We start from the raw sequence: 15,999 nt of genomic DNA on the forward strand, positions 1-15,999 counted from the left end.
CCGCCAAATCAGAAAGATCCGATGTTACTTGTAGAAGATCCCATTACACCGCTAAAATGTCTTGTTTACATTCCATAGCAGTAATTGTTTTCACCTCAATAGACGTCAGTGATTGGTTGAAATTATCGAAATACAACAACTTTTAACATGAAATAAGTTCGAATATAAAATCTTTTCTCTGTTCTATAAGATAAAATATACAAGTATACGAAGTTTTAAAGTGTTTCGGTAGAAAACACACTAAATAAAACATGTTTTATATGACACATTCTACCAGTATCCCAGGTTTGAAAGTGTTTCGTTAAGAAGTGGTGCCCGTCAATTCAGAAAGATCCAATGAGATAGGAGCTCAATACAGGTTCAATACTCGTTGCAGAGCATATACTTAGATAAAACTGGATTTTACCTCACAGTTTATCTCACGCATCGAGTTTTACACCACTGCGATCTTCAGGCGAAAACGATTAGCGGGCTTTCCATATTATTATTATTATTATTATTATTATTAGTTCGTCCGTCGTGGTCAGCGATGACCAAGGATATCAAATGGTAGAAGAAGATGGTGCACGGTGCGTCCGGCTGTGGCTGACCAGTCCTATTCGTGATGGGAAGGATCTGCCGCAGGTCGGGCACTAGTTGTCTGTTGGAACTGTGGCTCTGGACTTGAGTCGGTGTGGCTTCAGAGACGGCCGTATACAGTCGACATAATCTTTGCCGCACGCCAACTTTAGAAGTGCCAGGATCAGAACAGGAACCATGATCGATAATATATCTGCTTAAAGTGTGATATCCAGATCTAAGCATGTATGTATGTATGTATGTATGTATGTATGTATGTATGTATGTATGTATGTATGTAAGTATGTATGTACACACACACATGTTTATATATGTATACAGGTGAGCACAAGTTTTCATCACAATCGTCCGACGAACGGGAACGTGAAATTCTGAGTAACAGTTCTGTGGTACTTTTGCACTTTTAATTTTAAAAAAACGTATGTTTATATACATCTGTGTGTGTGAAAACGTATGTCTATGCACAGAGACGTATATAATGACACATACATAATACATACATACATAAATACATACATACATATATGTACGTTTGCCCAATCTTCCAGCATCATCATAGCAACAACAACAACAGTAGCAACTACAGAAATAATGACAACAACAGCAACAGAATCAACAACGACCGTCTGCTAACATCCTATCCCGCTCTCTGGACTTTCAGCACGAACTTTGCGGTCTTTTTGAAGAGGAAGTCTAATGAAAATCACGGCGGCTTTACATGTAACTCTTTAAGACCGACCGGTTTAATCTTCACAGCTCTAACCTATTTTTGTACTCACCTTGTTAAATTTACAAATATGCATACCCTCACGCACAAAATATATATGTCACATATACATACATGCATATATACATATACATGTCATCTTACAAAGAGAAGGAAAGGGAGAAACAGCGGTAGCCTATGTTTTTGTATGTCCGTGTTGCGGGTTTGTTACAAATATATAAGTCAGTATTTCACTTAAATCTAAGTTAGTTTGGTTAATTATCTAATTATACAACATCTCAAAAATTCATTGAAACGAAGACGTAACAAACTTCCAGACACGATATCTTCCCTTACACTTGAACCTTAGGTAAGTGTGGTTTATTAACTACCAACGATTGATCACAGCGTAAAGGAAAGGGTTATTCAATAGGTTTTTGAAAAAGAAAATAATATCGTCAAATCTAAGTTAAATTCTCTGTGTCGAGTGTCTTTCGAAGTTCCATCGTATCTCCATTGTTTGCTTGTGTACATGTATGTGTATATGTGCGTGTGCATGCGTCCGTGAGTGGTGTATATGTGCGTGTACGTGTGTATGTGTGTGTGTGTGCGTGTGTGTTATTAATATTTAGCAGAAGTAACGGAGTGATTCAAGGTCCGAGAATTTCGTGCCAACGCATAAAACACTCGGACCTTGAGTCATTCAGTTACTTCTGCTAAATATTAATAAAAGTCTTCATATATTCATATATTGAGTTCTATTTGTCTTGTTTGCATGATTATACATACGTATATACGTATATATGTCCATTAACCCTTATTTGTTTCTGTTCACTTAATTACCGTCTTTACTGGCGTATAGGCCGCACTATTTTATACTTATTGTAATTGGAGTGCGACTTATAATACATGCGACAAAGCTAAAACTTTGAATGGAAAAAATTTTGTTTTAAGATTTAATATTAAACTAAATTACCAGTGATCCGTTGGTTCACCGGAAAAGTCTGAATTTCCCAGCAACAGAGTTTTGTGTCGTAGTTTATTTTTTCTTTTCCAGGTTATTTCGCATGCTTTCAACGAATGTGACATCGAAATAACTTGTAAACGTCTCCTTTCCCCCAGAAAAAGAAAGATTTGGCTGCTATTTCTTGAACGCCCTGCTACCACGTAACAGATTTCAGAGCCTTTATCACAAATAATTATTACGTGGTAGCAGGGCGTGCTAAAAATAGCAGCCAAATCTTTAGCTGTGAGATACGTTGAATGCACTCGAAAAAAATCTATGGAAAAAAAATTATTTCACACCGAAGTTACGAACGGGTCTTTTACAAAATACTTACCGTACTTTTAAAGTCATTTTCACTTTAAAATATTTTTAAATATACCAAAATTTTTTTGTAATGGTATTCACTTGAAAATAATTTTAACAACACTAAAATATTGTCTGTTTAAAGAAAGCTAAAATATAAATACTTACTGTACAAACAACTTACATTTTTGAAATCACATTCTCTTAAAAATATTTCTAAATGATTGAAATGTGTTTAACAAAAGCGAAAACAGAAACATTTACTGTAAAAAAAACAAATCGTATTTTTTCGTTCCCTTTCAGGGTTAAGTTATTTTCGGGGAATTTTCCCATTATGCCCCATTTTGGGTATTTATACCCCGAAAACCCCTAATATCTCAATATCCAGTTGTCCGATTTGCGCAAAATTTGTTTTATTCCGTTCGTATTCACATTTCAGGGGCTTCTTAATTCATAGTATCTTCCCGTTACGCACCAGTTTGGCTGGGTAACATTGCAAGCAAGCAAGATTCAAGCTCATGTTTAATGTATTATAAATTAATGGTACAACTTAGCGCACGAGTAAATAAGATATTAGAATTCCATCTGCAAAGAAGAAGCTAATTTTTAACAAAGAAACGAAAATTCATCGCTAAAATTTGGATAAATATCAACATTGTCATATGTTGAACCTTAGAAAAATCTTGCGTATTCTTACTGTTCCACTTAACAAATTGCTTGTCTATCGATGCTTTAACCACTCTACTACTTCGTCGCTATTTGTTATAAAAGCGTTACTTTAAGGCGTTTTTATAATGAATGATAACAACACAGACAACGAGTTTGTAAACGAATTATCATGTAATGCTACATTGTATGAAAAGGGCATTATTTCAGCACTTCAAGTCATTTGGAAAATAACAATTTCACAAATTTGAAGCCAAAGAGAGTTCTTCGATTCTCAGATATCTACCAACTCGTGGTCATTATTGTGAATATCAACCAATTTCGATTTGGTGATTCTATATATAAAAACAAGAGGACAATCTATGGGGTCAAGCATATCAGCTTTACTGACCATTACATAGGGGAGGGAGAGGAAGAGAGAGGATGGGAGAGAGGAAGAGATTGAAGGAGAGAGATCCTGTATTGTTGGCATGCTCCGTTTCAAAGTCAATGTACTTTTCAACGTTTCGAGCACAACATCCCCGCTTCTCTCTCTCTCTCACGGTACCAACTTCCATGGGGTCTCTAGTGAGGTCTATATGTTGTTGTTGGCACTCCGTCGCTTACAACGTCGAAGGTTCCAGTTGATCCGATCAACGGAACAGCCTGCTCGTGAAATTAACGTGCAAGTGGCTGAGCACTCCACAGACACGTGTACCCTTAACGTAGTTCTCGGGGATATTCAGCGTGACACAGTGTGACAAGGCTGACTCTTTGAATTACAAGCACAACAGGAACAGGAAGTAAGAGTGAGAGAAAATTGTGGTGGAAGAGTACAGCAGGGTTCACCACCACCCCCTGCTGGAGCCTTGTGGAGCTTTAGGTGTTTTCGCTTAATAAACACTCACAACACCCGGTCTGGGAATTGAAACCGCGAGTCCGCTGCTCTAACCACTGGGCCATTGCGCCTCCGATAGGATAAGTACTAGGCTTTAAAAAACAAGTACTCGAGTCGATTCATGGCCGCAGTCTAATGACTGAAACAAGTAAAAAAAAAAAAAACCGCTATCATCTTACTTCTATTAGTCGGCGAAGGATAGAGAATACGTACATCACCCGTTTTTGGCTTTTCCCACCTTATTAGTCTTCACACATAAAGCGCGACAAGCTACGATCGTGGTTGTCAGGCACAGGTCGACAGGTCACGATACCCCCCAGAATGCAAGGGGGCTAATAGTTCAACTAATGACTTACCACCATTATATACTAAGAAGATATTTTAACTATTTTTGGGGTGTTTTTTTGTGTGTATGGTAGTCTCATTTTCATAAAATGTGCTCAGCAGTCCATGCTATGTAAGTGCAAATACCAGTGCTTTATGGATTAATAATGGTTTCAAGTTTTGCCACAAGGACAGTTATTTTGGGGGAGGGGATGAGTCGATTACAACGATCCCAGTGTTTCACTGGTACTTAATTTATCGACCCAGAAATGATGAAAGGCAAAGTCGACCTCGGTGGAATTTAAACCCAGACGAAATACCGTTAAGCATTTTGTCTGGTGTGTTTACGATTCTGCCAGCTGACGCCTTTTTTTATTAATCTTAATAATCCTTTCTACTATAGGTTCAAGGCCTGAAATTTGGGGTAAGAGGACAGTCGATTACATCGATCCCAGTACTCAACTGGTACTTAATTTATCGACCCAGAAAGGATGAAAGGCAAAGTCGACCTCGGCGGAATTTGAACTCAGAACGGAACGACAGACGAAATACCACTAAGCATTTCGCTCAGCGTTCTAACGATTTATTAGTCTTAATCCCAGACTCTCTCTTTAACCCGTTAAGTATTATCTATACTGAATTACACGTGGAGTCTTCGAATGTCAACGAATATTCTTAGTTGTGTTGTTTCTTCTATAAGACACACAACAAAACGGTAATTAACACAATTTAAAAATGTTAATAATGTTCCTTAAGTGAAAATGTTGATATTGTATTTATTTGAGTGAATATAGCAACTCGTTTCTGTGGCCCGTTTCGATTTTTATCACTGGTCGTTGTTTTACGTAGATTCAATAACTATGGAATTATTTTTTTACTCTCGTCTGGAAGGTTATACATATGTACACACACACACACATATATATATTACATGCATCTATCTTCAGCAGACTGCTTCTCACATACACAATATATTATCTGGGTAACTGGAGAGAGAGAAAGAGAGAGGGAGAAGTAAAGGGTACAGTACCAGACAAGTCTTTACCAACACATAACTATTTTTCTTACTTTCTGTAAGTTTACAAACAACGTAAGTCCGTTTGCTAAATAATGCCTGCTTTTATACAAAGAATTAATTATTTCTATATAACTTTTTCTGCTTCAAAATCTGACCTGTTTCTTTGTTACGTTTTTTTCTCTGTTCATACTTTGGATTTGATTACAATTTTTTTTTTTTTTTTGCTTAATTTTAATTAGTTTATAAATTGAACTTGTTTTATCATCAATGTACTTTATTAGCATGTCTTTCCCTGTCAGAACTTTAAATCTAACGAACTTAACTTAATAATTTTTGCCGACGAATGTCACGGTTAATTTCTTCAAATTCCGTTTTTTTTTTTTTTAATTATTTGTTTCATACAATAGAATAAGTTTGAACGTTAAAAAAAAACTGGTTAATATCTAGATCCACAGCGAAAGAAATATGAAGGAAAAAATGCGCGCTGACAAACGGGGTGGGTGGGATGAGGGCTCGGAAAATTCACACGATTAACCCTACATAACCCGAGCTCTAAACCTCAGTAGATCCACACGGGGTGGAAATATATATATATATATATATATATATATATATATATATATATATATATACCTATATGGTAATCTTCAAGTTTAGGGGGGTAAAAAATAAATAAAAATATTCATGGGAAGTAACTGAACGTCTTACCAGTATTCTCCGTACATCTCTGTTTATAAATAAATCACACACGTGATTTGATTGACGTTAGGGTTAGGGTTAGGGTGTGATTTATTTATAAACAGCTAGAAGAAAACGGATAATACTGGTAAGTCGTTCAGTTATTTCCCTTGAATATTTTTATTTACTTTTTTTACCCACCTAAACTTGAAGATTACCTATATATATATATATATATATATATATATATATATATATGAAAGAAGCTCTTCGGGTACTACTAAAGCAGCACAGTCCCGAACGCGCAGTCGCGTGTCCGCGCTAGCTAGTCGTGAGTGGTCGATCCTAACCCTAAACATGTATTCATTTACACACGCGGGTTAGGGTTAGGGTTAGGGACAGGGTCAGGGCTAGGATCGACCACTCACGACTAGCCTGCGCGGTGTGTTTACGTCCCCGTAACTTAGCGGGGAGACCGATAGAATAAGTACTAGGCTTACAAAGAATAAGTCCTGGGGTCGATTTTCTCGACTAAAGGCGGTGCTCCAGCATGGCCACAGTCAAATGACTGAAACGAGTAAAAGAGTGAAGAGTATATATATATATGTATAAACAAAAATTAGAAATAATGAATTTCTAAATCTCAGAGAGACTTAAGCAGTAGTGATGCGATAAAGTAGTTGTATACTGCCAACTTACCGTCACAGTCCCAATAAGGGAATATAGGGCTAAACAGCAGTAGTATATTCCCTTATTGGGACCGTCACGTTAAGTTGGCAGTATACAACTACTTTATATATATATATATATATATATATATATATATGTTATATATATGTGTGTGTGTGTGTGTTCTTGATATTCTTTCAGAGCAAGTTGTTTTACATCTATTACACTACCCATAATCTTTAAAAGTAATTATCGTTTGTATTATGGTACATGATATTAAGAAAATGCCCTTTTTCTCGACAAAGGCATACGTTTGTATTAATTCGTTTTTCTCACAACAGGAATAATGATTTTTATTCAAAATATGAAAAGGAATGTATTTTACAAAAGGAAAACAAAAGTGGTGAGAGAGAAAGAAACAAGAATGCGGCACCAAATACTTCGTGTACCACAAGGTTCACCGGAACCAACTAAAGCAACCCTGTACGATCGCTGCATTACTACGGCGATGGCAAGGCTAATTAGTTCTACCAATTTCACATTTAATGCTAGAATTGTTTCTTTAAAATTTGTTTTTGTTGAAGAAGTCTGAAAAATTGTGCATCTTTCTATCGTCCTGGACGTGAATGCCTCTTTATTTACTAAACTATTAGTTTTTAAATGTGCTGTTATTTTTGAAAATTTTATTCTTTCTCGATGATCGAAACGGAAATCTCAGGTTAAGCTTCGAAACAGAACATCAATATTTATAAATATGTACCGTACATACACCTAGTTCGCTTCAGATCACATCCGTGGACAGACCTTGATTAAAGTTGAAGAGATTGTTCACCAGTCGAAAATAGTTGAATTCATCACACCATACGGAATTCCTGTCTACACTTTTTCTACATATCGAACAGGGCCATTTACCTAATGGAGGAACAATCCTCTCCATTTTCTTGCTTCCTATTACCTTAGTAATTTCCAAGTTAACCTTAAGACTCTTTGATTCCAGCTTTTGCTTCCACACCTGGAATTTTCTAGCTCTGTTACAGAACCTGCTATAAGAGCAAGGTCGTAAGCATATAACAGTTCCCAGGGGTAGCCAGCCTTGAATTCTTCTGTTATGATCTGGAGGACAATAATGAATTGGAGGGGACTGAGAACCGAACCCTAATGAACACGTACTTGTACACTTAATTCATCACTTACTCTCCCCTTTCTGACAGAACCCCTGTACGTGGCTTGTCTGACTTTCACAAGCCACTCATCTACCCTTAGCTTCCTCAGAGTCCACCACGTCATACAGTGGAGTACTCTGTCAAAGGTTTTCTCTAAGACAACAAAAGCCAAGTACATTGGTTTATTCCTGGCCAAATATTTCTGAAGTTGTCTGACGATAAAGATAGCGTCAACAGTGCTTCCCCACCCCTGCACAAAGCCAAACTGTATTTAATTTAATCTGTTTTTTGCTCCTAATTAACTGGGCTGTAACTCTTTCTGTGACTTCCACGACCTGGTCCAGCAACTTGATGCCTCTCTAATTACTTCTAAGGTATCTCCCTACCTTGTAGCTGCTGACAGTAATGTTGCTATACCAGTCATTGGGGATGACACCTTCCTGAATAACCTGATTAACTATATGGATGATTAGGCTGTACCTTGCTCCTCCAGATATTTTAAGCATCTCGGTGATTCTCAGTGGGACAGGGACAACCTCTTGATGTACAAAAAATATTAAAAAAAAAGGTCAAGCTGTATATACACACACACATACATATATACATGGGATGGACAGTTTGACTGAGGACTGGCGAACCAAATGGCTACACCAGGCTCCAATCTGATTTGGCAGAGTTTCTACAGCTGGATGCCCTCCCTAACGCCAACCACTCCGAGAGTGTAGTAGGTGCTTTTACGTGCCACCGGTATGAAGGCCAGACAGGCGGTACTGGCAATGGCCACACTCAAAATGGTATATTTTACATGCCACCTGCACAGGAGCCAGTCCAGCGGCACTGGCAATGACCTCGCTCAAATGTTTTCTTTTATTTACAGATGACCTTTTCTTCGGGACACAGATTTCAAAGATCAAATTTGTTTTTCTTGAGGATGCACTGTTTCAGAGCCTCTCAGGGCTAAATGCACATACATAACCACATTCATTCACATTTATATAGCTCAAGATTGACATGTGATATGATAACATAAACTTAATGTGAAGTTTATTTATTTTTTTCTTCTTTTCCCACTTTTATTAGCACTATGAGTAAAAACGTTACGATTCCATCCGATAACAAGCAAGGTGATTGCCCTGGAGTGCTGGCTGGAGATCTAGCGAAGACAAAACGGGGCCTTATTGTTCTTCAAGAATGGTGGGGAATGAACCAACAAATTCAAGACGAAGCTGCTGACTTAGCTACGAGAGGGCCATTTGTTACCCTGGTTCCTGATCTGTATCGTGGCAAACTGGCAACTGACAATGAAGAGGCTGGTCATCTGATGAGCAACCTTGACTGGAATGGTGCCGTTGAAGATATTCAGGGATCTGCCAAGTACTTACTTAAATTAGGATGTAAGAAGGTGAGCAAGATCTATTGTTTTTACTGTCTCATCCAAAGAGAATGATCATTGTCCATACCCTACAAAATCTCTGTTGTTTAGCCCTAGGTCAGTCCATTATGAATAGGCATATGATATTTACCTTGAGCATTCTATCAATTATTATACCAAGGACTACATTGATTAATGGGTCCTTCCTTTTAAAACGTGTGTGTGTGAATGGAATGAACAAAGACTTGGTGATTCTCTTATGAGTGTGAGAAATCAATGAATACTGGAAACTGTTGGCTTCTAACATTAGAATTTCTTTTGATACCAACCCACCTGAGGCCCACATGGTTGTAAAGTATTTGTAAATTAAGCACATCTGTATATATAAAAGGCAGGATGTGTGTGTGTGTGTACGTGAATGTAATTTATGCACGTCCACAAATTAGCACATGTCGCTCCAATTTTAGGGGGACATTTGTCATGACCCTAGCTGCATTTTCATCAAATTATTTTCCCCAGAGGCACCAGCAAATAGCAGTAAAAATAAATTTTCAACCAAAACTTTTAACAGTTTTCAAGTCAGAGAAAACCACCATTGTTTACAACAGGAGTTAAGTTCCCTTCTAGCGACGAGTAAGTTTTTAAGACTTTTGTTGTTTTTTTTTTCATTGATGAAAAAAGTCTGTTGATATACAGGCAACACACATTCGAACATGTATGCGTACAAACAATATGTATGAAATTGGTGTCTGTACGTGTGTGTGTGTGTGCGTTGCTGCCCATATATATATATATATATATATATATATATATATATATATATAAATACTTAAGAGTTAGTTGTGATCTGAACATAACCACTTCTGACACAGAGAATTGTGAGCCCTTTTGGGCATTCTATTTTCCTTGCTGGAAGGGTTCCCAACCCATGGGCAAAGAGGGGTTAGATGATGGGGGTGGTGCTTTCAAAGGGCTGGCATGTGTAACCTGATTACCTCTGCCGATCAAACTCCCAACCCATACGCTCCCATCGCGACACTGATTCTGCCCAAATTTGATGTCGATGTTACTAAGTTTGGTTTGAAATAAAGAACTTGATTAGCTTAATAATTCCAACTTAATCCCGGGCAAAGCCGGGCTATACTGCTAGTATATATATATTTTATGGAAGAGCCTTTTATGAAGTTCTACTTGTCCAAGGTGCTGTGCAGTTGGATTGAACTAGAGGTCGCAAGGTTTTGAAGTGAACTTAAACAGATAGCCATGTCTCAGTTTGTATTCTTGCTTCTTTAAATATCAAGGCTTCTCTGTTGGTCCAAGACCATACAGTATTATTACAGGTAGGTTTTATGTGGTTGGCCAGCTTACTAGAAGCATCAGTCAAATTTGCCTAAAATTTCACGTTGTAATGCATGAAAAATGACTGGACCGTTTTAATCATGGGTGTGGTCAGTTATGGCTGATCTGGAGCTAAACAAGATATTATAGCTGACTGAATTGACCCCGGTATATGACTGATACATATTTTATTGCCCTTGGATGATGGACCATAAAATCATATTTAACTCTTTTGCAATCAGCTCGCCTTAAATAGCCCTTGGTTCTATGATACTGACTTTACTCACCCTTTAGTATTCAAACTGGTCTTATCTGGTCTGAATATTCTACTTGTTTTATGTTTGGATTTGCCAGATCCAGCTTCTCACACATACCCTACAATGCAGGGCTGTGGAATCGAAACAAAAACTTCGACTCCAACACCTCTACTATTGACATCTCTGACTCTGACTCCTCTTTATGTAATTAAGTGATTGTAGTCGACATACCTCATAAGGCATATGCATACATTGTGAGCCAGAGTCGGAGTCGGTGTCTGACTCCATGACTCCGACTACACAGTCCTGCATACTCTACAATGACATTCTAAAAGTAAACAGCCCCATCATAAAAATCTCAAAGCTATGAGATAATTCATGATTAATTCAAAGCAATATAAATTAATAAGCATTGCATTTGACAGAGTAATCTGAGTGCTAAAGCATAAATAGTGAAAGGTATTTTACTAAATTCTTTGTTATTTTCGAAATTAATTCAAACAATTAGCAGTGTATTTCAACAGAAACATGGTAACAAAAGGTTTAAGTAGTCAAGAACAAAAAATTGGCATGGTTGTGTTGTTAAGAAGTTTGTTTCCCAACCATGTGGTTTTGGCATCAGTTTCAACTGTGTTGCATTTTGGACAAGTGTCTTGTACTATAGCCCTTGGCTGACCAAGTCTTGTGAATGAATTTGGTTTATGGAAATTGAAAGAAACCTGTAATACGTGTGTGTGTGTGTTTGTATCTCTTTGTCCAAACATTGCATGATTGTTGTAACTGCGTGTCACTGCCATACAAGCAGTGTCCATTCATTTTCAATATTCTGTAAGAATGTGTCTTACCATGGTGAAATATTACTTTGCTTGAAAACTGGTGAGAGTTGGCAACAGGAAGGGCATCTGTCTGAAGAACATCTGCCTCAATAAACTTCATCTGATCCATGCAAACATAGAGGTGTGGACATGAAAGTGAGGATAACACTGGCTGTTATGATTTACTGCATGTTCTTGTATAACTGTCTCTCCTCACCTAGCCATTTTAACCATTTTTATTTTTTTTGCAGAATTCTAATGAAAATTTCATCTTTAATTTATTCAAATTTTTTTTTGATTGGCAGGTTGGTGTCACTGGCTTTTGCATGGGTGGAGCCCTGGCCTTTGCTTCTGCTGTCCGTGTACCAGAAATTAGTGCTTCTGCACCCTTTTATGGAATTCCTGGTGAAGCTGTTGCAGATGTAACAAAGATATCAATTCCTCTGCAGTGCCATTTTGGTAAAACCGACAACGTAGCTGGTTTCTCTTCTCCAGTTGAGCAGGAGGCTCTCCGCAAGAAACTAGATAATGCTAAAGTTAAACATGAATTCCATGCTTATGATGCTGGGCATGCATTTACCAATACTACATCGCCAGGATTTCACAAGGAATCGTGTGACCTTGCCCTTGGCCGTTTAATTAAATTTATGAATGAAAATTTATAAGCATGAAATGTGCATTATATACAATCACATGCACAAGTATTTTATACAAAAGTCTGAAATAAAATTTGGTCATCAAAAGTTGATAATATTATTGGTCTTAAGAGTATAATACGTTTAATTTCTTTAAAACTAGCATGTATATTTTTTTTTATTATTATAGTTGATAATTCTTTATGCAAAATTCCAAAGTGTGTAGACCTTTGAAATCCAAGATTTTTTTAATGTTGGAGAAGATAACGCAAAAGGAAAATTCCAGATAGCACTTTGAAGGATTCTTGAAAATATGCACTTGTGAGCTCTGTGTCAAGTTGAACTGTTGGCTTTTGAGAATAGCATTACCTGTTCTGGGTTGGGTAAAACAGTTATAAGCAGATTTGTTTTTTGAAAAGTGCTTGGAGGCTTAAGAAAAGCACCCAATACAAACTGTAAAGTGGTTGGTGTTAGGAGGGCGTCCAGCCATAGAAACCCATGCCAAAGCAACCATTGGATCATGATGTCCCTGGACCTGTTGTATTCTGTCAAACTATCTAACCAATGCTAGCATGGAATTATGGACATTAAATGGTGATGATTCTCGTAGTGATGCTACATGTACAGAACATGACTAGCTACGCATTTATTTAAAACTACCTTCACCATCATCATATATATATATATATATATATATATATATATATATATATATATATATATACTACACTCTCTGAGTGGTTGGCGTTAAGAAGGGCATCCTGCCAAATTTAGATTGGAGCCTGGTGTTGCCATCCGGTTTCACCAGTCCTCAGTCAAATCGTCCAACCCATGCTAGCATGGAAAGCGGACGTTAAACGATGATGATGATGATGATGATGATATATATCATCATTAAAAAATATATATATATATAGTTTTAGGGAAAAGAACCAAGGTTCATGAATGAACTCATTGATGAAAATCCACTGTCACATATAGAAAAAATTAATAATTAAAAATAGTAATTATTATCTTGATCTTATGATATTTATTTTGTATTATATTATACTTATTTATTGTGCTTTTAAATATTTATTTTTTCTATATGTGACAGTGGATTTTCATCAATGAATTCATGAAGCTTGGTTCTTTTCCCTAAAACTATATATTTATAAAGAATAAAAAGTTTAGAAAGGTATAACAATGCACTATAGAGTCCAGCAAATAAGATCTGAAGAAGGAATTCTAATTCCGAAATATCATCGGACTATAGATAACGAAGTTACAACAGGTATATAGTCCATTTTTTGTTCTATAGTGCATTGTTATACCTTTCTAAACTTTTTATTCTTTACAAACAATACACAATGCTTCAAGCGAACTACAACACTCTCTTATATATTTATATATATTTTATACTGTGAAACTTAATTTAATTTTAATTTTTAATAAATTGATTTTAATTGAGTTTTTACCTGTAATTTTGGATTTTATCCCCAATATTAATATTATTATTATGTATATATATATACACACACATACATACATATACACACACACGCATACATATATGCAAATGAGTAGATAAACAAAAGTAGGGCACTCAATACATTTATTGGGAGTTACATGTATAGGTAAAAATAGTTTGATTCAAACTCCTTGATACTCAGAGTTTCAAGCCTGATGCTAATCCTCAGCCAATCCTCAAATGTCCAATGGCTGAGGGTTAGTATCATGCCTGAAACTCGGACTACCAAGGAGTTTGAATGAAACTGCTTTGATATATATTATATATATATATATATATATATATATATATATATATATATATATGAAAGCTGTATTATGAAATGTAAAAGAGTAACCTGTTTAGACTTGGGTCCCATTTCCAAGTTGTTCTCTTTTATATATCATCCTGAGACACTTTGGGGGCAAGGATTTTGGAATAAGATTCATCAACCATATTTGCAAAGAAGGGAAATGATCTGTGCTGTTTAATATATTAATTTTCCAATTTGAAATAAATCATTATTTTATTCTTTCTTTTCTGTATAAGATATCAAATATTCAATAAAAATTGAAAAAAATAAATAATTAAAGACTGCTTTTCTTTTGATGTATTTCAATTTATATTTTGAATTGTGCTTATTTAATTACTGAGATTTTGGTCAACATGCTTGCTTCCCAAACATGTGGTTATGGGTTCAATCCCACTGCATGACACCTCGGGCAAGCATCTTCTATCGTAGAAAAGCGAAATAAGTTATAAGGGGGGGGGGTAGGGTTGGACGTTAAAATTCAAAATACAGAGTAATATAGTATACTAGTGAAAGGAAATATTAGCACCCGCATTAATAATGTAATAACTTAAGAAATAAACAATAAAATAAGAACTAAAAAATAGTAAAAAATAATAAAACTAATTAAAATAAGATATAAAAAGTAAAAAATGAAAAAATTAAATATGAAAAAAATAATAAAATATAAAAGATAATGATAAACGAGTCAAAATATAACCGATAAAGAATAAGAAATACAAAGAAATTAACAATTAAAAAATTAAAACATAACGAAACCGGAAGTAAAAGAGTATAAAATAAATGTAAAAGTATAAAGTGAAGTATATATATAAAAAAATATATAAAAAAATATAAATATATACAAAAAAAATTATATAAAAAAATATTAAAAAATAAATAAAAATGAAAATAAAATAAAAATAAAAAAAGAAAAAAAAGAAAAACACAATTTATAAGCAGTATAGACAGTATACACACATATATATACCCACATACATACACATACACACAGTGTTATTTCGTGTTATAACTTCGTATTGCAGTGTCCTTGGATGGTTTCGAGTCAGTGACTGAAGCTAGAACTATATCCATAGGTTTGGGATTATGGATCCGGTTTATTAAAAATTTGTGTAAACTAAAAATTAAAAATTTGTTTAAATTAAGTGGTCATAACCTAGTTATTCGAGGGTAAACCAAAATACTGATGTATATAGTAAGGTTAGGGGTAGAGTACGGGCTATGTTAGTTAGGTGTCTGGGTTGTGGTATGTAGGAATAGTTAAATATATATGAGGTGTAGAAGTGCACATAACTAAAAGAGAGGATTTAAGGGTTATAATATCTAAAGGTTTTCATCATTTTATGGATACAGGAGGGTTTGAAATCTGACCTCTTATTAATTAGTTTATTCTTATCAGGAAATTTAATAATTTTCAAAAGTTCAAGGGAACATAACTGGCAACCAGTTCTATTATCTTTATACGTAGGGGCCGATCCAACAATAGACCATCTAAGGTTAAAATTAATCTTGTCGTCCTTAAGCTCCCAAATTCTGCGAGATAATGAGGTGTTGTTAGCCTTATGTCTGAGTCTAAACGAAGATCCGTGGTTATAAAACCTAGATTTCCAGGATGAAGAGCATCCCAGGTATGTGAGAGTGTTAGTTTCTGTGATAATTTCGCAAGAGTATATTACGTTTTTAGCTAAGCAGTTTCCGCGTAACGGGCATGTTGTAGGTGTTACACAATTGCACCCGATTTTATACTTGTAAGGTCGTCTTATGTCTACATTTATGGGGTAACTTTGTAGTATT

At 35.7% G+C, this 15,999-nt stretch overlaps 1 protein-coding gene across 7 annotated transcripts; it reads left to right on the plus strand.

The window, feature by feature from the left end:
• The first annotated feature begins 1,145 nt into the window (after nt 1-1,145).
• LOC106875854 (uncharacterized) lies at nt 1,146-14,487 on the plus strand. 7 transcript variants are annotated; one of them, XM_014924150.3, is made up of 4 exons: nt 4,438-4,594; nt 5,409-5,551; nt 9,070-9,391; nt 12,077-14,487. In XM_014924150.3, exons 3-4 carry the CDS (start codon nt 9,074-9,076, stop codon nt 12,434-12,436), a joined length of 678 nt encoding a protein of 225 aa, XP_014779636.1. In that variant the 5' UTR covers nt 4,438-4,594; nt 5,409-5,551; nt 9,070-9,073; the 3' UTR covers nt 12,437-14,487. The 7 variants fall into 7 exon arrangements, with proteins under 7 accessions (XP_052822124.1, XP_014779637.1, XP_089205651.1 ...); XM_052966164.2 differs by lacking the exons at nt 4,438-4,594; nt 5,409-5,551 and adding an exon at nt 1,146-1,299; XM_014924151.3 differs by lacking the exons at nt 4,438-4,594; nt 5,409-5,551 and adding an exon at nt 1,403-1,655.
• Nucleotides 14,488-15,999: the final 1,512 nt, after the last annotated feature.

The sequence above is a fragment of the Octopus bimaculoides genome, chromosome 3, assembly GCF_046866305.1.
Source record: "Octopus bimaculoides isolate indiv1 chromosome 3, ASM4686630v1, whole genome shotgun sequence".
NCBI lineage: Eukaryota > Metazoa > Mollusca > Cephalopoda > Octopoda > Octopodidae > Octopus > Octopus bimaculoides.

Bases quoted from the DNA above. Each gene is read 5' to 3' on its own strand.
- LOC106875854 (XM_014924149.3), top strand. From the start codon at position 5,121: ATGTCAACGAATATTCTTAGTTGTGTTGTTTCTTCTATAAGACACACA. The intron at 5,177-9,069 runs GTAATTAACACA...CACTTTTATTAG, and splicing joins ATAAGACACACAACAAAACG to CACTATGAGTAAAAACGTTA. The intron at 9,392-12,076 runs GTGAGCAAGATC...TTTGATTGGCAG, and splicing joins TTAAATTAGGATGTAAGAAG to GTTGGTGTCACTGGCTTTTG.